Source organism: Ochotona princeps, chromosome 28, assembly GCF_030435755.1.
Source record: "Ochotona princeps isolate mOchPri1 chromosome 28, mOchPri1.hap1, whole genome shotgun sequence".
NCBI lineage: Eukaryota > Metazoa > Chordata > Mammalia > Lagomorpha > Ochotonidae > Ochotona > Ochotona princeps.
In genome coordinates, this window is record NC_080859.1 from 18,898,419 (window position 1) to 18,921,518 (window position 23,100).

The 23,100-nt window shown below is 36.7% G+C and overlaps 1 protein-coding gene across 5 annotated transcripts in view; it reads left to right on the plus strand.

Annotated features, from left to right (window-relative positions):
- The window catches only part of FER (FER tyrosine kinase), a 254,067-nt gene that overhangs the window by 167,843 nt on the left and 63,124 nt on the right, over positions 1 to 23,100 (plus strand). For all 5 annotated transcript variants that reach the window (XM_058656235.1, XM_058656233.1, XM_058656234.1 and 2 more), the window contains one exon: positions 1,017 to 1,111. In XM_058656235.1, coding sequence (XP_058512218.1) covers positions 1,017 to 1,111 — 95 coding nt within the window. The remainder of the gene's footprint in view (positions 1 to 1,016; positions 1,112 to 23,100) is intronic.

The window sequence follows — 23,100 nt, forward strand, 5'->3', positions numbered from 1 at the left end:
TGTGATTGCTTTATTGTAAAACGTGTAATTTTCTATGAGTTCAGATTATCTGTGTTGTGCCATTTTTTAGAGTACTTTCAAACTTTAAACCTAAGAAATGAAAAGTTTTGATTAAAGCCAAACATATTTAAAACTTCCTTTTGAATTTCTAGTATAAGATAGAAGCTTACTGAGAGAGTACTTCCCTTAACTATAATTCTCCTTAGTCTTGTCTTTTCATTTATAAATCACTGTATCTTTTTAATATAGAATGTTTTCCTCAGACCTACCCCTGGTTTAACTATTCATGTTTTCTGTCTCTAAAGTTGTTTTTGCATTATCTTAAAGAATAATGCAGTATTTAAATATGAGTGATTTTATAACTTAGGATAAGAAGATATTAAATTTGGTGAATAATCCTGGCAGGTCAACCTCTGTGGGAATCTGATCTATTTTACTTCATCTTTGGAGTCCTATTAATGAATCTGTTCTGCTTTAATAATCTTCTCATGAAATTTGGCCATGTGCAAACTAAATGTACTGTGCTTCAGCTTAAGTCTGTGCTGAAACCCAGTTGGGTAATTGGCTTTTAACCTTTTGCTAACTTTTCCAAGACTTGTATGTTTTTACATTTGAAATTGATGATAGACATCAAGAAAATATTGAGCTCTTAAGAAATCTAGCGAAGTGATTAGTTGGTAGAATTTGCCAGTGTGAGATGATTTCTTACTGTTATGTGCTGTAAAATCAAGTGTATACATATACAGCAAAATGCTTCCCTCACGGCCCACATTTTTTGGTTCACTAGTATATTGCAGTCATATTTTTTTGTAGTGGTGGCTAAAACCAAACTTTGAAAATTAGTTCTTCATATTTTCAACAAACTAAGCTATCCTTATTTAGCATGATTCCTCGTGTTTTAGTTGGATTATTTTTAATTGAATGCTTCAGTTGGTTAAATAATTGACGCTTTGTCACCTGTATTAATATTTTCCTGTTCAGATGATAACCATTCCCAAAATTTTTCTCTTATCCAGAATTCTCAAGCAATATGATCATCCCAATATTGTCAAACTTATAGGAGTTTGCACACAAAGACAGCCTGTCTATATCATTATGGAACTGGTTCCAGGTAATGTGATTTCAAAGGCTTGCTTGACGACATTGTAATGTTATGTTTTATTACTTCTATATGTTCAATCTCTTTGATCTACCCCTGTAAAGTTTCCAAGGATTTTGTTTAACATTTTTCCGGTAACAAAGAGCTTGGATATATACTCAATATTTTTATAGGCTATAACACTTTTCTGTTTTCCAGAAAATGTCAGCCAATATCTTTTGAGGTTTATTATTAGAGTGTAGCTGTACATGGAATTCAATTATGTTTAAGTGCAGTATCTGTTTATAAAATGTCTACTTAGTTTTACTTTGTGACAGTGATAGTACTGTCTTGAGTACATTGTGTATTATTTCTCATCATTAACTTTTTCATGATTATATGAAGATACTTCAACAATGTCATGGAAAAAGGAACTTAGAAAGTCAATACATTTTAGTGCAAAAAGTTTTGAAATCTATCCAGAATTCTTCCATAATGCTTTCCATGAACTTTCTCACAGGAGACCTTATGAAACAGCACATTTTGAAAATATGATTTTTTTTTGCATGAGGCTAAGCTTATATGGAATCCAAATGTAAATAAACTTGTTGAGTTGCCATCACTTAGTCATTTTGTGGTACAATGGTTTGCAGATGATGTATGAATTTCATATGTGAACAAAAATACAATCTGCCTAGGAATTTGCTTATTTCTTTCTGACCTGCTTTAATATGTTTTTAGGGTTTTTGTTGTTGCCGTTGTAGAAAATGTCTTCCCTGTGTAAAAGTGCAATCAGAAGTAAAATTTGACTTCTTAAGGTTTATAATATAATATTTAATATCATGGATTTGCTTTACTTCTAACAATTACTTGTTTTAGAAGTGTAATGGTATCAGAAATTTATTTTTTTACTTTAATTAAAATATGTTAGATAAGCCTATTATAGATGTCCAGTTAAATACTCTTTAGGTATTTCTTCCATCATATAGGCCTATTTAAATGTTTCATTTTGCTTGCTATTAGAATGTTCTCTATATTACTGTAAACTACAATATGCTTAGATTATATACTCATCCTCACTAAGGAGGCACTGTTTAGATACATTATACATTTGAGTAGTTGACACTATTTATGATAATTTTGGTAAAGTAGATTTCAGTTTAGTCAAAATAATGTGATCCAAAAAAATTTGAAGACAGCTGTGTCTTATATTAGTGCAACTAAAGTAGGATGTGTAAATATTATAAATGTACATTAACATTTATATAGGTGCAGATGAAATCCTTGGTTAATAAATATTACTGAGACACAAATTGTGGGAGAAAAGCAGATTCGATCAAGAAAGGTGATTTTCAGCTTACTGTGGACAGCTCAAGAGCATGGATGGATATTCCAAAGATATCCTTAAGTTGAATAAATCAGGAGTTTTGTGTGAGAGCCAGGCAAATGTCTCTTATGGCAGTGAATTATAACCTCTGTTTATACTTTACATTAGAATGATAATCTTTATTAGGAAATTCAAAAGGAAATGATAGAAAACAAATGAAAACCTTCTATTCAACAGTCTAATTGCATGCCAAAGCTGATATCTATGCATAGATTTGTTTTTTAAATTTTCGTGAAGTTGTTTAATGCAGGCACATTAATGTTATGTAGACTTTTTAAATTTAGTTTTGAGAAGAATCGTAGCATAGCAGTCTTTGAGATCTTGATGCTTTCTCTTATTCATATAACTTTGGGTGTTTTCATTGTTTTGTGGCTATCTTTATAGTTCCGCCTTGTCTTTCTGATGGATACAGAATATTTCACTTTGTGCATTTACACAACTTAACCAAACAGTTCTTTGTGGATATTTTAGTTGTTTCCAGTTTCATTATTCATTTGTTTTACAACCGTTGCTCGATAAACCACTTTGGACTCAGTGTATAAACTGAAGAATTAGAGAAAAATTCAGCAATAAGACTTTTGGATCCAAGTTTATGCATAGTTTGATTGGTGGTCAGTGTATCAGATTTGTATTGCTATTGTATAGCACATTGCCACCACCAGTTATCTTTCAGCAAGTCATGTTTATTATGTCACAGTTGTGTAGGTCAGAAGTTAGATGATCAGTCTGAACTCTTGCCTGGACGCTCTGGGGAGCAATCCACTACCAGGCTGATTTAGTTCTGTGCAGCTGTGTATCTGACGGGCCCACTTCTTGCTGTCAGCTATAGCTGTCTCTCAGTTCCACTAGGTTACCAGCATACCTTTTTACTCTGTGTCTCCATCTTCAAAACCAGTACCTGCACATCGAATATTTCATGTGTGTTGAATATCTGACTTTCTTTTCTCCTACCACTTGGAAAAGACTTTCCTATCTGATGTCAGGATAACCTATTTTAAGGACTGTTATATAAACTGACAGTATACAGGTGTGTGGTTTTGAATCACATTTACATGATCCAGGGATAAGAATGGGAGTTCTTTGAAAGACTATCTTTGAATTGTGCTTCCCACAGTAGACTTTGTTGCTTTCTTACAGGCTGGTTCCAATGTGAATTGTTGCAGTAATCAGTGAGCTTTGTATTCTCTGTTACAGTAAGGCAGTTTGCAGTTGTACCCATGTCTGATATGTTAGTGTCATGCTTCAGCCATTTGGAAAATACCTGGTTATTAAGTAATGCAGATGGTGACAAATAGTGACACAATTTATTAAATGTTATTAAAAGATTACATTCACTAATGTAACTTGTCTCATCAGAAAAGTAATGGGAAGATAATCATCTTTTTAAAGATTATTTATTTTACTGATAGAGACAAGGAGACACAGATAATTGATTGGCTTGCTCACTCCCCACCTGGCCGTATTGGTGAACAGGGCTGGGTGAGGTCAGTGCAGGTAGCATGGAACTCCATCTAGATCTCTGTCATGGATCCATGGTCCATGTATTTGGGATACCATTTGCTACTTTCCCAGGCATTAGCAGGGTGCAAGATGGGAAGCAGAGCACACAAAGCTCAAAGTGTACTTCGCTCCATCCTTGAAGTCAGTGTATTAACCCTTGTGCCCCAATGGCAGCCCCTCCTTTCTCTTTAAAAGGTCATTTTATTAATGTGTAATTGACATTCAACACAGTGTAGTATGTAGAAAGTGTATGTCTGTTAACATTAATACATGCTTTTAGAGCTATCACATAAGAGCTATCACATAAGTATCTCTAAATAAATAACACAATCTAAGCTTACTTGGTTATCATCATAATTACTATTTTATAATTGGCAAAGGGAACAAAATGAGTGATTAAAATGACTGCTAATAACATAACCAAACGTTGACCAACTCTGAGAATTCCTTTATCCCTTCCTCTAGTTCTTATTGTGCTCTAGAAGCTGTAGCCAAAAATATATTGAGCATAGACCAGGACGCACAAGCTGTCCTCAGTTAGTCCCTTTTCCACCATCATTTGCAGTTTTGTATGTATACTTTCATTTTTAGCCTTCATGATTTCACTGCCATCGTATGGAAAACGAAATTGTCTGAACTACAGGGTCTCTGAATTTTGCTGTAATCTCTAGTTCTTTATTATGAGAACTTTTTTTTCAAAAATTGGAAAACCTTCATAACAAATTCCCAAGCTACTACAGAATAGTATCTTTTTACATGAGTAAGGAATGATAAAGTAACAATTAGTTTCTATAACAAAGTACAATGTTCACATATTTTATGTTACTCAGAATATTCCCACTGGTTTTGTTTATTCTGCGTAACTTATGGCTACCAATGCATTTTAGCTTGTATTATTAGTGTTATTTCCATTTACAAACAAGTGAGATTCAGACAGCTTAAAGTGATTTGTCAATATCAGTTAAATAGGAAATTAGGAAGCACTCATTTCTATTTCTACTATTGGGTAATTGGATTTATAAATGGGAAAAAACCTATAATCATTTTATGAAATGAAAATTCAAGCGAAACGCCAATGCAAGATTCTCTGGTAAATGTATGAATCCTTTTTGCACAGTTTCTCATCCGTTTATACAGAGAAATAAGTAGCTTTTCTGGGAAACAAGAGATTTTTTGTTGAAGCTACTTTTCTCTCTAATGGGAATCAAGCTGCAGAGGAAAGATTTAGAAAACTGGTAGGTTAGAAGCAACAGTTAATACCTGCTTAGTGTCTAATATGCAAAGTGCTTCTAAAACACATTATGCAGATTTAATGTACTCCTGTTCTTGTCAGATAAGTGAGCCCTTTGGAATCCTAAATCCAAAATGTACTTTAACCTGAGTAATATTTGAAAAGATTATGAGCATTTGAGAGTTTGAGTTTATATTGACTCCTTCAACATGATCCTGTCTTAATTAGAATCATCTTTTGAGTTACAAGTATTTCGGTTGCCTGCTTTGCTTGCTTGCTTCTTCTGCATTGTTGCGCTGGATAAGTGATAAGCAAAAGTCATTTCTAAGAGGCACTCAGAAAGGCTAAAGCTGAGAATAGAAAAATTTAAATACATATTTTTTTTAAAGATTTTTATTATTATTGGAAAGCCGGATATACAGAGAGGAGGAGAGACAGAGAGGAAGATCTTCCATCCGATGTTTCACTCCCCAAGTGAGCCTCAACGGGCCGATGCGCGCCAGTCCGATGCCGGGAACCTGGAACCTCTTCCGGGTCTCCCACACGGGTGCAGGGTCCCAAAGCTTTGGGCCGCCCTCGACTGCTTTCCCAGGCCACAAGCAGGGAGCTGGATGGGAAGTGGAGCTGCCGGGATTAGAACCGGCGCCCATATGGGATCCCGGGGCTTTCAAGGCGAGGACTTTAGCCGCTAGGCCACGCTGCCGGGCCCTAAGAATAGAAAAATTTAATATGCTAAAACATGTTTTACAGACAAATTGTTAATTAGAAATTAAAAGTAAGAAAATGATGGTTTTTCCTTTATGTGTCAACTCATGTTTTAAAAATATTTATGGTCCAGATAACTTAGCCACATATATGAAAACAAATGGCAGATAAGTCTGCCACAAGATGCCTTGATGAATGGGAGGCTTGGCACCTTAACCTGAAATACAACAATGCCTGCGCACACCATGGAGCGCTGATTAATTTTAGCCATCCATCACACACGTCCGCTTGTACTCTTTCTTTCACTAGAGATTTGCAACTACCCTTTCTTTCCGACCTGGCTGTTCTTTGTGGGCTAGGAACTCCCTGGTAGTAATTGAATGTTGTATTCTCTTCTATCTTCACAGATGCGTGTCTGTTCTAGTGCTTCAGATTCATGTTTGAATCCTTTAGAGTTCTTAAAGCATTGTCACCAGATTTTAAACATTGCCGGAAAACCTTTGCCTCCGTAATAGAACGTCTTATTTATGATTAACTAAAAGAAAATAGGGCTCATTCAGTTTTGTTGTACATTCTGATATTACCTTTAAGTTTTCAATAGTGACATTTCAATTTCCAGAATTTCTTTTAATTATTCACTTCCGTTTAGAGGTTCTGTAGTCAGATTCAATGCATTTTGCCTGAGTATTTATCTCTGCTTAAAATAAACAGTATGGTCCTTCCATTTATTATGATTTTTTAAGTGATTCTAATGAAATCAATTTCAATTATGTGGCATCCTACCTAAAGCAATCACTGAAAATGACAGTGTTAGCTTCTTCAGTAGCAAAATCCTGGAGCGTTGGCTGTCAACACTTATCTAGCATTTGTTTCTTCCACTCATAAATGGAGAAAAATGCATCAGACCAAGAAGGAATTAAAGAACGCAGCTCCTAACACTCACTAAAAGAGACCTCAAAATCTGAATCGGCAATTTGCCTTCCACATATCCAACAAGTCCCAGGGCTATGGCAGTGTTACTTTGCAGAAATACATTCTGAGGTAAAGAGAAAGGACAGCAGTGATTCTGAAGTTAATATTTTAGGTGAAAAATTGCTGCATTGTCTTAACGTCATAAGTAAGTTACTAAAAGAAAGTCAAATTCTTAATGCCATATTAAGTCTAATTGGAGAGAATGAGTGGTTTTCATTTATACGTTAATTGATACTGTAATTTCTAATGTAGTTATCTTTACTTTATAAATTAAGCCTGTTACATAAATGAAAGTATAAACAAGTCCTCTTTTTTGCTGTTAATATCACAGTGAATACACTTGATATAGAGTAGTTTAAAAACAACTAGAAAGATACCATGTTTAAGCTGATATTTCTTCATAAGTATCATTTACTGCCTTATATCCCAAAGCACATATGAATAGAAAATGCTTTGAACTGGTCTTTTCTTCAAATACTCGTAAAATCAATTTCCTTGAAATTGAGTTACTTTGTTTAATTTACAAATAACCTAAATTGTTAATCTATCAGTGTTCACATGTGTGTAATTAACTTTTTTTTCCTATTTGGTGGGATTATTCCAATCCTTCTAGTATATTTTAGCACATTCTAGAATATTCTAGCATATTGTTTCCCAGAGGTTGACTGAATGCTGATTTAAAATGTATTAATCCAGATAAAGAGAGGTGAAACTTGAAGTATTACTATCACTTACCTAATCCTTTCTGACAAGTTGTGTTTAGAAATGACTAGCGATTTTTTTCCTATCACTGAATGAATATTGTTATGTAATAATAAGGATTAAGTTTTCATGAGCCCTTTGAGCTTTCAAAGCAGTATGACTCACCTGCTTTTTGTGTTCTGAGCTTCTGATGGCACTTAGACTTAAAACTAAGAACCTCACCCACAGCAGCAGAGAGCCTGGGCCTGTTCTGCTACCCTGTTTTTAACATGACTTGATGGAACTTAAAGTTCCCTAAGGACCGAAAGGAAAGTGTAGGAGTTATGAATATGTAGCAGCTCGTCAGAGGTTTTGATGACTTTTACTCTTTGGTTTGTAGGTTATTTTTATGTGTTTGAAATCTGCTTGCTAAGGTTTAAAAACGTGTAGTAGGCTGAGAGGTGTGAAAAAGGAGCATAAAGGTGGGAATATGGCCATCATTAGGATGGGAAGAGGTTGAAGCTTAGAGTGACCAGGGACAACTCAGTAAGGGTGAGATATTTAAGTAAAAGCCAGTGAAAATAAGGGAGCAGCAAGTGTGAACCTCAGGAGGCCGAGCATCTCAGGATTCATGGTGTAGCCAAAAGATGAGTGTGAAGGAAGTGACAGAGAGAGGCTGTCAGTTCCAGCAGTGCAAAGCCTTGTGGCACAGGGTAACAGTTCAGGTGAAGGAATCATCTGTGGTGGTGACTCTGAGCTGAGCATGCTAGACTCCTCCCATTTTTAATCAGCTTTCCAGAGAAAATAATGTAAATGGAGCATTACTCTAGTGACAGAACCAGTGGGAAATACCGAATGTCTTTTAGAGCATCAAGGTCTGAGACTGCACTCTGTGTAGTTTTGACTTCAATTCCTTTCTTTCACACAGGTTAAGTTAGCTTTTAAGGGAGAAGTCAATCTTCTTGCTAAATGCAAATTTTGTGACCTACAGAGTTAATTAACTTCTGAAAATCCATTATACATTTCTTTTTTCTTTTCTCATTTCTTCACCAGTTTTTTTTTTTTTTTTGGTCATTTTAATATCTCTCTTCTCATTTTTACTTTTATAGACGTTCAGATACTAGATGATGTAAAGTATCTTCACAAATTCATCTTGATCATTTGCACATTAGATTAACCATTATATAACCTCTTGTTATCAAAATGTGGGAATATTAAAAAACTGTCTTTTATGTATGTAAACCTTTGCTGCTGTTTGTTTACCTTCATTTGTCCTCTGCTGTACAACTCAAAGTAGATTATTATTGGTACCTCTTTATTTACCTGGGCATTTCAGTTCAAGAAAGAATATAATTCAGTGTGATACTGCTGTGCTTACAATTCAGATCCTAATAAATATGCAGAAGATGCAACCCTTGTTTGAAAGAAAAAATTTACCTAAGTTCTTCCATGTCAGATAAGCAATATCACATTTGACAAGATCTAAATTCAAAGAGAAAGGTGGATGTACAAGTTTCCCTTTAGCAGTGGCTCATGGCTTAGCTCCCGGCGGGGCCAGCCATGGGAGGTGGCAGGGTGGATCCTTGGAATTGTGTCCTTCACATTGGAAACCCAGACCATGTTCCCAGTTCCTGGCTCCAGCCTGGCCTCTTCCAGGGCAGGCATTTACTGATGAAAGCTCACTGTCTCTTTTTCTTTCTCTGCCTCAAATTTAAAAGGGAGAAGGGAAGCTTTACATAACAGTAAGAACAGTTAACACATAGCAAACATATTCAGACTGGTAGCTGTTTTTAAAGATTATTTGTTCCTGTTTTTGTAAAAATAGATTCAAGTATGTATTTGAAAGAATGAGAAAAATAGAGAGGAATCTTCTATCTGCTGAGTCACTATCCAGATAGCCAAGGCAGGCCAAACTGAAGCTATCCATGGTGGTTATTCTCGTGTGTGGCAGGAATGCAATACTAGCATCCCATATGGGCACTGGTTCCAATCCCTGATGCTGCATTTCCATTGGTCTTCCCTGCTAATCCAGCTGGGAAAGATGCAGATGATAGCCCAAGTACTTGGGGACCTGCACCTGTGTGGGAGACCCAGAAGGATCTCCTCACTTCAGACCATCCCAACGCTGCCCATTGTGGTCTGGAATAAATAATAAATAAGTCTCTCTCTCTCTGTCTCTCCCTCTCTTTCTCTTTTGTATATGTGTGTCTTTGTAACTCTACCTCAAATAAATAAATCTTTAAAAATAATCACTATAGCAGTGTATTGATTAATATAAAAGAATAAAATATCTTTTTCTAGCTTTTTACACATTTAAAAGCTTTTTATAATAGTAAGAATTATGATTAGGTAATAATATATGACAAAATTTATAAATATTTTATCAAGATTGATTTGCTCAAAATTTGTAATTTGGATTTATATTATTAAATATATAGTTTTAGTTTCTAAATGAATTGAATCATCTTATTTTTAAAAATATTTAAAACCAGTTAATTCAGATTGAAATAAACCCAGAAAATGCAAATTTTTTTGTTGAAAGCACTTTATAACCTGTCATTGAAACATTTGTCTTAACTGCTTTGTTTGATAAATATTTACTGAAAACCACCTAGTTTTCATATAAAAATGCATTGGTTAAAAAAAAGTACATCACTTATATCTTGCCTCACAGATTTCATAGAATAATGGAAGAATAAAAGTAACTGCATATAAATGCATTTCAAATTTTGTTTTGAAAATAGTGTTACTCAGTGTAACGGTTGTGACTAGTACCCGATTTATTTGAGGCATTTTATAAACTATGTTTAGGAGAAGGTGATATTAGCCTTAACATCAGAAGATAGTAATAATCCATCTTTGCAAAGTGCTTGGATATGGACACAAATAAACATGATGGCAATGTCTGAAATGGGTTGGGTTATCTGGAAACAGAAGGTGTAAGACAGGGTTAAAGAAAATAATTTGGCTGAACTGTTTCCACCCTGTAAGTATTCTGAAGATGGATTTATGAAGAGTTTAATTTTAATAGTTGAGGTGGGAATTGATTAAGCAATGAAGAGTGGTGTTTGAATCCAGATTAAGTTCGGTTCTGGCAATATTCCATGGAAAATGGCAAGGCTGTTGCCAAAATAAAGATGCTGATGTCAAGGATATTTCAAAATATTCTTGTATTCCTAAGGCAGTGTTGGGGTAGGTGTCACCTTCCTTCAGGAAGGTGAGTCATAGGTGTTCTTTCCATTCGAATGCTTTCTTACAAAGATATGGGAAAAAATAAGTTGAAAGATGTGGTTTTCTGACATCTACAATTTTAAATACAAAGTGGACGTTAAAATTGTTCTAAATAATCCATAGACAGGCATAAATCTTAGATAACTAACTGAACAACTCAGATATGATTCTAAAATGTGTTTATAGAGATGAACTGAAAGAAATCTGGAGATTGTATATTCTACTTGCTGATTGTGAGTGAGCTCATTTGTAGTCTGTATGCCTTGCTTTGTAAATGCTACGTTGTGCCTTTTTAAAAATAAGTGTAGCCGCCCTCCCTCGCAATGACCATCGGGATCGCTCCGAAAACCCCTCACAGCAAACAAATAATCATACAAACTAAAAAAACCTAAAATAAATAGACAAACGACAGAAAGTAGAGCTTGAAATCTGACAGGAAAGAGCTGGCGTGGATTGCCTCATACCTCGCTAGGTCGGACACAAAGATTAGTTACTCCTCACCATGGTGTTGAGGATTTTCCTGCACCCCCCCCCAAAAAAAAATGTTCTGCACATTAATTGTCGACAAATGTCTTGTTAAGAGTTACAAGCCAGTCTAGATTATCCTAAAATCTGCCAAGATCAGCAAAATTATACTTCAACACAACAAATGGCTAAATACTAAAATGAAATAGACACGAGACAGCTGAATGGTACCTTATAGCCATTTTAAGGTATATAGCAGCCGGTCCTGTATATAAACTAAAATTGAAATGTCAATGAGCTAATCATAGGTTGTGGTTAGGACTTGCTTTTTTTTTTTTTAACATACTGGTTACTCAAAACCATGTCAATTCCATAATGTTACAAATTGCTGTTGATGTTATATTGGGGCTCTTAATTGACTGGGATGATATTCTACCAGCTCTAACTTCGGACCAGAAATGGTCTCCCCAAGAAACTGTTCAACCCATCTGGACAATAAGTAGCTGGACTCTATACTTGGTATACGTTTGCAAGGAAAGAATCTTGATTGAATTTGAACTGTAATACTGCATCAAGGTGGAGGAATCCACCAGGGGGGAGGGGGGAGGGGAAGAGGTGGGGGGATTCCCAGAGCCTATGAAACTGTCACATAATGCAAAATAATTAATAAAAAAAATAAGTGTAGAGTTTATAGCTATTCAAATGCATGCCCATTTGAGAACCAAAAACAGGAAGGGGCATTTGGGTTTCCACTTCTATCTTTGCCTCCCCTTCCAATTTCGTGTTGATATTTTCCCTGGGGAGAAAGCAGATGATGATTCAATTTGTGGCCTTACCATCCACAATGAGACCGGGATTGGGTTCCTGGCTCCTAACTTGAACTTGGCCAAGTACTCAGCTGTTGTGGGTATTTGCAGCGTGAACCAGTAAATTACAAGAGCTTTCATAGCCTGTGTTGCTGCCTTTCAAATAAGTAAAAATAGTTAAATTTTTTTTATAGATTTCTTCGTTTTTATTGCAAAATCAGATATACAGAGAGGAGGAAAGACAGAGAGGAGATCTTCCATCCACTGATTCACTCCCCAGGTAACTCCAACAGCTCGAGCTGCACCAATCCAATGCCAGGAGCATGGACCTCTTCCAGGTCACCCATGCAGGTGCAGGGTCCCAAAGCTTTGGGCCGTCCTCGACTGCTTTCCCAGGCCACAAGCAGGGAGCTGGATGGGAAGAGGGACAACCAGGATTAGAACTGTAGAACCGGCACTTGTTTGGGATCCTGGTGCATTCAAGGCAAGGACTTTCCCATTAGGCTACCACACTAGGCCCTAAACAAAAATTTTAAAATGAAGATACCTTTTAAATAAAGCTGCATAAAGTTACTGAAAATGAGATTAAAAAAATGTGAAAAATGTGAAAAATGGTACTTGATCAGGTGGCAGTAAGAATAAAACTATGTCATACTTTTTTGGCACCTAAGATCTTATTCAGCATGGGATATATGAGTGACATATATACCTTAACTATGGAAAAGTTAGCTAATGGAAAGTCTCCCAGATGCCCACATTTACTGGAAAGCATGAATACTTAGGCCCTTTATTTCAGATAGTATGGTATTTGCATATAACCTACGTGCATCCTTCCATATACTATAAATCATCTCTAGATTAGTTACAATATTTTTTTAATGATACATAGTTACTGTACAGTGGGATAATGATAAGTCATTCAATATAGAGTTTAGTTTTGAAGATTTTGTTTTTATTACTTTTGTTTATATAAAGAGAACAGATTGCAAAAGATGTCAGTTTTATTGTTACACTTCTGTATTCTATATTAACTACTAAATATCCATCCAAGACATTTTTCATTGTGGGTTTGGCTTATTCAGCAAATTGTCTCTAATTGCATCCTTTTCGTTGCAAAGACAGAATTTTATACTTTTTTTTTACGACTGAGTAGTATTGCATTGTGTATGTATATCACATTTTCAATATGTAGTTCATTGAAACTGTGGATACAGAATCTGTGAGAGTTGAATATACTTTATATATCTTTAATATAACTGAAAATGAGCATTAAATTTATATATTAAAATGTATTAGTCACCTCTTCATCAACCAATGAGCATATAGCAAGTACCTATCTCAGCTTTGCTTTAAATGGTATTGGGCTTGGCAGCATGGCCTAGTGGCTAAGGTCCTTGCCTTGATCCCATATGGCTGCTGGTTCTAATCCCGGCAGCTCCACTTCCTCTCTGTCTCTTCTCTCAGTATATCCGACTTTGTAATAAAAATAAAATAAATCTTAAAAAAAAGGCTTTAAATGGTATTTACCCTATGTTATAAATTTTATTTCCTGAAATTGTGACTGTTCTAAATGCCTGGGTATCTATACACCCTTAATTTGGTATCAGTTAAACTTTTAAACCGTGCTTTACACTTTAATTCAAATGCACTGTTTCATTGTTTGTTTTCATTTGTACCTTCCTTTCTGTTAACAGTACAGTGCACCTCACCACATTTAGCTGTTCTGCCTGCTTAGCATCCTCTATTTTATGAGCCAATCTCAGTATTTCCTTGATTTTCATTATCTTGACAGTCTTGAAGAACATTGGCTTGGTATCTTTTAGAATGTTTCCCCAATCAGAATTTGGTATTTTTAGTCCATTTTACTAGACTGAATTTATTAAAAACATGTTTTAGAAAACTACCACATGTGTTAAGTACTATGATTATTATGTTTAATAGTAAAGAAAGGCTAATAAATTGTTCAATATTTAGTAATAGGAATATGTAGCTAATTTGTAGTTGCTTGGATTTATTACCATATTATTACTTTATTGAGTAAAAGGATTGGTTCATTGATGTTTCATAAACACTTCTGTAACGTTTCTGGCTCAAAACTATACTTGAAATTGAATCTGCCTAAAATACCAAAAAAAAAAAGAAAAATTAAAACTCAAAGCCAAGCTGCAGTATCCAGAGGACGTATTGTGTGCTAGACATGGGTTTCAGGACTTAGCCTAGAAAAGTCCGATGAGGCTGGCTTAGTTCTGTGCAGTAGTGTTCTTGTTCTACATGTGAGGAAGCTGAGGCATAGATTCAAAGCGTCTGCAGCCCAGAAGTCTCAGATGTCCCAGATTCCACATTGTATTAACTACTACCAGTTAGGAGTCACATCTAGATAGAAACCAGTCCCAACTTTCATAATTGCCACACTGTATTGAGGCTGAGAAGAGAGTTGGTATGCCAATAGATGTAATAACCAATAGAGTTGATTTTTTTCAGTTTTAACATGCTGTTTAGTTGCTTAACAAAATTTAAGAAATATTTTTGAGTTAGCATATTTAATTATCTCAAGTTATTTTAATAAGTAATTAAAAATAAATTTGGCTTTAATTGCAATTAAATTTTGGAGACAATAAAAATGAATTAATAATTAGAATCCCATTTTAATAACCTTCCTTTTATTCTTTTTTTTATACTAATACTACCATCTTATGATACAGTTCCATAGACCCTGGGATTTCTGCTTTCTCCTCCCCAAATCCTCTCCCCCACTGGGGTCCCCCATATCGTTGCAACAGTAAAGTTTACCTTACTTTGCTTAGTATTCAGTAATGTTAACTTATAGCTCATTAAAGTAATGATTTCTTGAAATATAGGCAAGATTATGCATCGGTAACTTGTTCTTAGAATTTTGTGTATGAGGGGACTTCAAATTATTCATGGAAAATGCCTGTTCACGGTGTCATGCATCAAAATAAACTTATCTGTTAATTCCATTTTCCATGAACTTTTCGACTGTATCATTGCAAATATTTCTTGGGTTTATAGCATCAGATACCATGCTAAGCACTTTGGAATCTTCAGCTTAACACTGTGTTTTGGTTGTGCCACTGCTTAGCCTGAAGTCTGGGGAAAAACCTCAAGTCTTCAGTCCCGACATTTGTTACAGGCAGCCTGTGGCTGGGACCAGGTAGCCTTCTTCTCATCTCTTGTAAAAGCGGTAATGAAACTCGAGGGCTGGATTTTACCAATGATACCTAAATGAAAAATGCTGAGGTGTCCTGGAACAAACGTGTCTGTGAATCTATTAGAGGATAAGGCACCATGGAGAACTGTTCCAAGACAAATATTTAGAATACAAGCACAATTGCAATGACGTTTTCTTTGTTACATGTTTATTTACTCATGTTAATGTGATATTAATACCAAAAGAACAGAAAGCATGGCTGTCAGACATGACGGTGAAGCCACTGGCAGCCCCATTGCTCTGTGCGTTTGAACGTGACATTTCTAGCCTTAATGCTGACGGCCCTGAGGAGCGATTTAGGAATGATTTAGGTGGACTCATTTCTTTTGGACCACCTCTGCACCTTGTTTGTGTGGATCATGACTTGACTGTTCTGTACTATGTTTTAGGTTATTGATTTGGTAATTTAGTAAAACTGCTACCTTTTTTGAGAAATAGTTATTTCCCTCCTTAGGTTAAATTAGCAAAGTGTATCCAAACTGGAAAAGGAAAAAAAAAATCCCTATTATATATGATATGTTTTCTATGTGTTTGCTCATTAATTTGTATTCACATCCTATCATGAAAGTAATCAACACTTAAGAAGAATGGCTGAAATTGCTGGAATGGAATGACTGTCATCTAAATTCTTTCATTGCTTTCTTTGTGGCATTTAACTTATCCTTTAAAAAAACCCATTTTAATTGTTTATTCACACTTGGTACTGTGCAAAGTGACTTACCAGTCTATGCTTTCTGGAAGTTTATAATGAAAGATCAGAAACAGAATGGAACAAAAAGGTCACAGAGACAATTTTAAAAATTGCATAAAGGAGCTAATGAAATATTTTCTGTTTGTAAAAGTAAAGTTGTTTAGTTTGTAAAGGGATAAAAAATGCACAACTCATTTTGAGTCTATGATATGGTAAAGAGTATCTTTTGGTCATTGAATGAGTTGAGGATCTATAAAGCAATATTATTATACTTATCTGCTAGAATTTGAGATCTATAAAGAAAATTCTTACCATTCCCAAAGAAAATGGATATTAGCTTTGGCTAAGATGGCAGTAATCAGGCTTAAATAATAGAAACAAAATCTTCTTTACAAAGAAGATATGTGAAATAAAGTCTGTTAGAAAAAAATTCTTACATTTTTTGAATCAGAGATAAGAGAAGTGACAGCATTGATTATTAAGATAAGTTTGAGAAAAGGGAGTGGAGGAGAATGGCAAAGGTTTTTTATCAACAGGTTATATACACATTGAGATAAAGCACTCATGTAGAGACACTGATGGCCAGTGAGTGCGGAAGCCTTTGCAAATGAGCAAAATATTACCTTATGAATAATGTTCGAAAAATTGGAAACCCAGAGGTGGTGACTGAATAACCTCCATATTCCTAATTTCTATTAAATTCAGCTTCTTTTCAGTGAGTGAAATTTGGAGAAATAGCTTCACTTTCCCAAGTTCCCAGAAATACAGACAAAGCTGAAATGAGAAAAGAAGACAGTTTCTAAGTTTATAGGGTAAAACTACTAAGTTCATCTTGAGGGGATATAGAATGGGGCTTTCTTTTCCTGTAAAGAGCTGGAACTGTACTGCATGCATGATTTGTTCTCATTCTCTCTTTCTCTTTCATACTTGTCCTTTGGTGGCTCCAGTGGTTCTAGCTGCAGTGGGATCTATAAGGAAGGCATGGACTATAAACCCTGAGATATCTGTTCACATGGTGCGGATAGGGAGGTATGGGAAGCCATGTGCTATAGAGGCATGGCTGTGTTCACCTAGAGTTCACAGAATGTCCAGGGCCTGAGCACAGAACTGATGGGAGCAGAACAGGTGCAGAGAGCCTATGTGAAGCAGTGGGCAGCAGAACCATGGAGTTAGAGCCATCTTCCAACCCTAGAGCAATCCTGTAGAGTTATCAGTGTGTAGTGCTTGCTAAGGAGAGACATGGGCGCCTGGCTGCCATCCTGGTCAAGCCATGGGAGTTGGGGCTGCCTGGGGTTCTGGGGGTCAAAACTCATGCCACAGTGTCCCAAAATCAGGACAGGGAATCAAAGGAAGGTACTTTCAGTCCTCAGACTTTAGTATTATTTACCGTCTTGGAACCTGTTCCCATGTTGTTGCTTGTTGGTTTTGTTGTCGTTGTCGTTGTTGTTTTTCTTATTTCTCCTTTTTAGAATGGGAATGTTGGAAGTCCATTATTTGGTGGAGTTCACAGGCTCACAGCTGGAGAGAAATCAGATGTAGAATGAGCAATCCCTTGACTTCCATGCATATGTGATTAGATGATAGGTTAGGCATTGGATTTAAAGCGAGTGCTGGGATGAACTGTGATGTTTCAGGTCATTGGGATGAAATGAATGTATTTTCTATGTGTGAATGACATGGGTTTTAGAAGGCCAAGAGTAAACTACCACTATTTGAACATATATTTCCCCTCAGATTCGTGTGTAGGAACCTTAAGACCCTGCTTAGTAGGATTAAGAGATGGGGCCTTCAGGAAATGATGAGTGACTTTAACAAAAGGCTGACAGGAGTTAGCAGGGCCCCTTTTTGCCCTTCTGTGCCTTCCCGTGTGTGATGTCATAGCATTCATCATCTCTGGAAGACACAGCAGTCAAGCCACTGCCTTGGAGGCAGATATGAGGTATTGACTCTGGGACCGCCTTGATCGGGGGCTTCAGTCTCTGGTCATCACAGAGTGCCTAATTTCAGATCATTTGTTACAGCAGCACCAGGAGCAAAATAAGATCTGAAACTGTACATGTCCTAGAAGTTAAGCTTTGGCGTGTGAATCAATAGATTCTTAGATTTAACAGCCAAAGCACAGCTATCTAAAGTGAAAATGATCTCATGGGACTAGAGCATATTGAGAGATTTCTTCCCAGGAAAGGAATTATCAGTATAATGAAAAAGCAACCTGGGAGAATAGAGAAAAGTTTTCAAATCATATTTTTGGTTATGGGTCACCATGCATATTAAGTAAAAATCTCTCACAACAGTAAAAGCTAGGTAAGAAAAATGAAAAGTTGTGTGCCATATAAATAATGATCAGGGAAAAAGAAATTAAAGCTACAGTGAGATTTAACTTCATATCTGATAGAAAAAAAATAGAAGAAAATAATATTAGAATATGAAGTAGGACCCTTGAATACTGGGAATGGAGTTTGTTACAGAAGATTTAAAAGTTTGCTATAGATGTATGCTATGAAACAATATGCATAAAGTCAACCAAATTATACTGTAGATTTTGGGTTTTACTATAATGAAAAGATGAGAGAGGAGATTACTGTTTATTAGGACTTTTTCTTGATATAAACATTTCCAACTCCTTTCTTTAATATGTTCTTTTTCTAATATATTTGTTATTTATCACATACAGTTTTGTAGTTGTGAGTTTTCTTCCCTCCCCCTCACCCTGCCCCTTCTCTGTTTCCCATACCCCGCTATTATTTTCTGAATTATCACACTAGTATAACCCCTCAGTAACAGTTACAAGACTAACTTTCTGCCATTTAAATGTATCATGATATGGTAGAATATCAAGTATCAGGCTGTATGGGTATATTTACATTTCAAAATAGGACTCCTGCTTTTATTCGGGAGTAGACACATAGTGCAACATCACTTCCTGGTATGCTCATTTCTGTTACACTGTTCATGAGAGAATATGTACAAGTATATTTTATGTAATATTTTTATAAATGTATAGAATCCATTTTATAATTGGTGAATGCACTTCTAATCAGAACCTTTGCATCATGAAAATTCTGAACTTTGACCAAGAATATCACATAAATATGAAGATTTAATTATGGGTTATCTTAAATAACAATGTTTTAATAATTTAAATATCTTAAATAACAATATTGAGTTAACATTAATATAATTTATTTAGGGACTTAAGTGTCCCTGAAATGTCTTCTTTGAGAAATTTCTAAAAATATTAGCTTTCATAACATTTTTTTTAAAGATTTATTTATTTTATTACAGCCAGATATACACAGAGGAGGAGAGACAGAGAGGAAGATCTTCCATCCGATGATTCACTCCCCAAGTGAGCTGCAACGGGCCAATGCATGCCGGTCCGAAGCCGGGAACCTGGAACCTCCTCCAGGTCTCCCACACGGGTGCAGGGTCCCAATGCATTGGGCCATCCTCTACTGCTTTCCCAGGCCACAAGCAGGGAGCTGGACGGGAAGTGGAGCTGCCGGGATTAGAACCGGCGCCCATATGGGATCCCGGCATGTTCAAGGCGAGGACTTTAGCCGCTAGGCCATGCCGCCGGGCCCAGCTTTTATAACATTTTAATGCTTAATTTAAATGTACTTTTGCAGATCTTCCCCCACCACATCTCTTAAAAACATCTCAAAGATGCTTGAATTGTTGCCTCTTTTTCTTCTGCACTTATGAATAGTAGATACCTTGAAGGGTGTCTGGAAAGGCTTACACCTTGATTTTCCTGTCCTTTCTTGTTCTTACAATGTACATTTAAGACAGCTTTGAGGAGAATAAAAAGCCACAGAATAGAACCTTAAGTAATTTGACATCAGTGTAGGGAGAAGTACAGTCAAACTTCTTGGCTTTCATGGCCAAACAGTGGCAGGTGGAAGTGGGGGAGGGGTGGAGAGTTTATGGTCACAGTGTATGTGAGTATTTGTCTATACATGCATGTATTCACTTTAGGAAATAAAACTGATTTATAAATATTAATAATCATCATAAGTAAAACATAATTTAAAAACAGCACCGGAAGCCTTTCATACAGTGAATGTGAGAAGAATAAGATTGGTCAAAAACTGACAAAACAGTGGTAGGAATCATTTCAGCAAAGGAGTTATGTCTGTACAGAATGTTGCAACGTACCCTTGGTTCATGGAGGGCCTGTAGGACAACATTTAGGCCTAGCCTGCTTTGTAGCCTCTGTCAGCTGTGCCACTGCACCATGTATGCCACAGTAAGCGAAGGAATGTGTGACTGTTTTCCAATGAAACTTTACTCACAAAACAGTTGGACGGCTGCATTTGCTTGAGGCTAGAGTTTGCATTTGCCTCATAATCTCAATACCACTGAGATGACCGCTTTGAAAGTCAGTTCAAGTCCGTCACTCATCTGTGATGTCAGAGGCTACACTAGATTTCCTCCAAAGTCCCTCCTGCGAATTCTCTGCGAGTTTTATTTAGCTTGGCTGTGGTGTCTCTCAAGGCAGTTTGCAATCTGTATGGCAAGATTATATAGCTATTCCCCTTGGATCCAGCATGTTAAAATTCCGTGAAATGTATGCCTTTATTTCATAGAACTGTTACTGAAAGTGCGAGTGGGTTATGTTCTCACAGCTCACACACAGGAGAGGTTTCTATTTATAAGCAGAACGTGGCCACTCAGGAGCTTTGTCTAAAAAGGCTCATGTCTTGAACCATGAACCCAGACTGTGAAACGTGCACACTCAGCTCTCCATTTAATCGAGATACATTCCTTCACTTGCATGACTGGGTATCAGTTGATTCATGGGCATTAGTGCTCATGCATTCTTAGAGTCATTTTCAGGTTGTCCTCTTCTTTCCTTACAAACTGGCCCATTCCTGGCTTTTTTTTTTTTTTAATTGAGACTTCTCTTGTAAATCAAAAGTTTCAGCCCATTTCTGTGGATAGTTGTGCATGTAATCTCCCACCACCTTACTCAACATCCAGAGGTATCCCCTGGCTCCTCTTCCGTTCTGTACACTCCATTTCTTAAACACATGTCTCCTGGGAGCCACTCCCGCTGCCTCAGTATTGCAGAGGACCCTTCCTAATCAGGACGTTGTTGGGCTTATATTCTGCTGATTACAAAGTCAGATATACAGAGAGGAGGAGAGACAGAGAGGAAGATCCTCCATCTGATGATTTACTCCCCAAGTGAGCCGCAACGGCCGGCGCTGTGCCAATCCAATGCCGGGAACCAGGAACCTCTTCCGGGTCTCCCATGCGGGTGCAGGGTCCCAATGCTGCCCCCCCCCCCCAGGCCACAAGCAGGGAGCTGGATGGGAAGTGGAGCTGCCGGGATTAGAACCGGCACCCGATCACTGCTGATTAAAGAGCAAAACTCTTCTTAAAAGTAATAATAACTCTGGGCCCGGCATGATAGCATAGTAGTTAAAGTCCTTGCCTTGCACACAATATGGTCACTAGTTCTAATCCCGGTGGTCCTGCTTCCCATCCAGCTCCCTGCTTATGGTCTGGAAAAACAGTTGAGGACGGCCCAAAGCCTTGGGAGCCTGCACCCATGTGGGAGACCAGAAAGAAGCTCCTGGCTCCTGGCTTCGGATTGGCTCAGCTCCAGCCATTGCGGCTGCTGGGGGAGTGAACCATCAGATAGAAGATCTTCCTCTTTGTGTCTTGTCCTCTCTGTATATCTGACTTTGTAATTAAAATAAAATAATAAAGTAATAGTAATTCTGAGCAATGACATAAAGGGAGCTCCCACAATAGCTCTCCAGAATTCAATATTTGCTTTGAGTTCTTGCCTATTTGTAAGTGTGATTGAACAAAACTAAATCAAACCTCATAAGAAACAAATTGATATAAACAAGGATAATGAATGATACATTTTCTTTATCACTGGGGAGTGGTAATAAACTTTGAAGTTGTATGAAGATACAGTCTCTCTGTAATTCATTAGTAAAACTTCATTAGTGTTATTGCCCTAATGATCGCTTTTCTCCAATTACAAGTTGATAAATTAATGCTCTTGTGTATGTAGTCTCTCTGAGTTTGTTTGGTGGGATCAGTTCCTCAGAGCCCCATTAATGCTAACAGGGCAGGTAAGATACAATTTCCATAGCACAAGAGGAGTGAAATTATTTGGGAAAGAGCTGTTGAAAATAACAGCCTCCTATCCTCTTATTAAAAATTGTCTGCAAACAGTAATAAGCCCTTCTATTTATTGAGCCTCCTACATGTTCCAGGCATTTGATATTTATTTTATTTTTAGTCTTCAAAATAACCTTCTGATTAGATATTATTGTTTTTATTAGATTGAATTGCTAGAACAGAAGATGTATTTAAAAAAAATCTAGATGATGCCTGTGCCTGGTGGAGTAGGCTGTGCCACTGACTGCCCCGCCAGCATCTCGTCCCCCAGCTACTCCACTTCCAGTCCAACTCTTTATGTGCTGGGAAAGCAGAGGATGCCGATTCAAGTCCTTGCCCTGGCGAGGGAGCCCTGGAGGAAACTCCTGGCTCCTAGGGAATTTATTAGTTCATTTAATTGAAAAATCTCGAGGGAAATCATACTTCAGGCAGAGTGTGATCAAGCGGCTCCAATGTGTTGCTCAATACTAGTCTCTTTCCTTGCCATTTTCTGCTTTCCATTTAAGTGTGGACTGCTTTCATCCTAAAGCCATGATGTGCTGCCTTATTTGCTTCTGGTTGGAATTTGTTCCTATTGTATCTCCCCATACATAGCATGACTGCTTGTCTCTGTGGTTTAATTTAAGCTGTGTGTGTATCCCTGCACAACTCACTGAAACAGGAAGGGGACTTCACTGATTGAGTTAAACCAATTTAGGATCACCCAGGTTGTTGAGGGTGAAGTTAACACCTTCCACATGGAGGAACAGCAGTTCCCTAAAAGAAATTATGAGTGAGGATGTATAAAATAATAATAATAATAATAATAATAATTTTTAAATAAATTAGAAAAATCCCTATTACTATTCCTCAATTTGTATGTAAAAATAACTTTAACAGCAGTTGATATTATTTATTATGTGGTAGGCACATGTTTGCTTCAGCAGATACATTTTAGTCCTCAAAGCTATCTTGAGGCATAGCGGTATTAATTTACATTT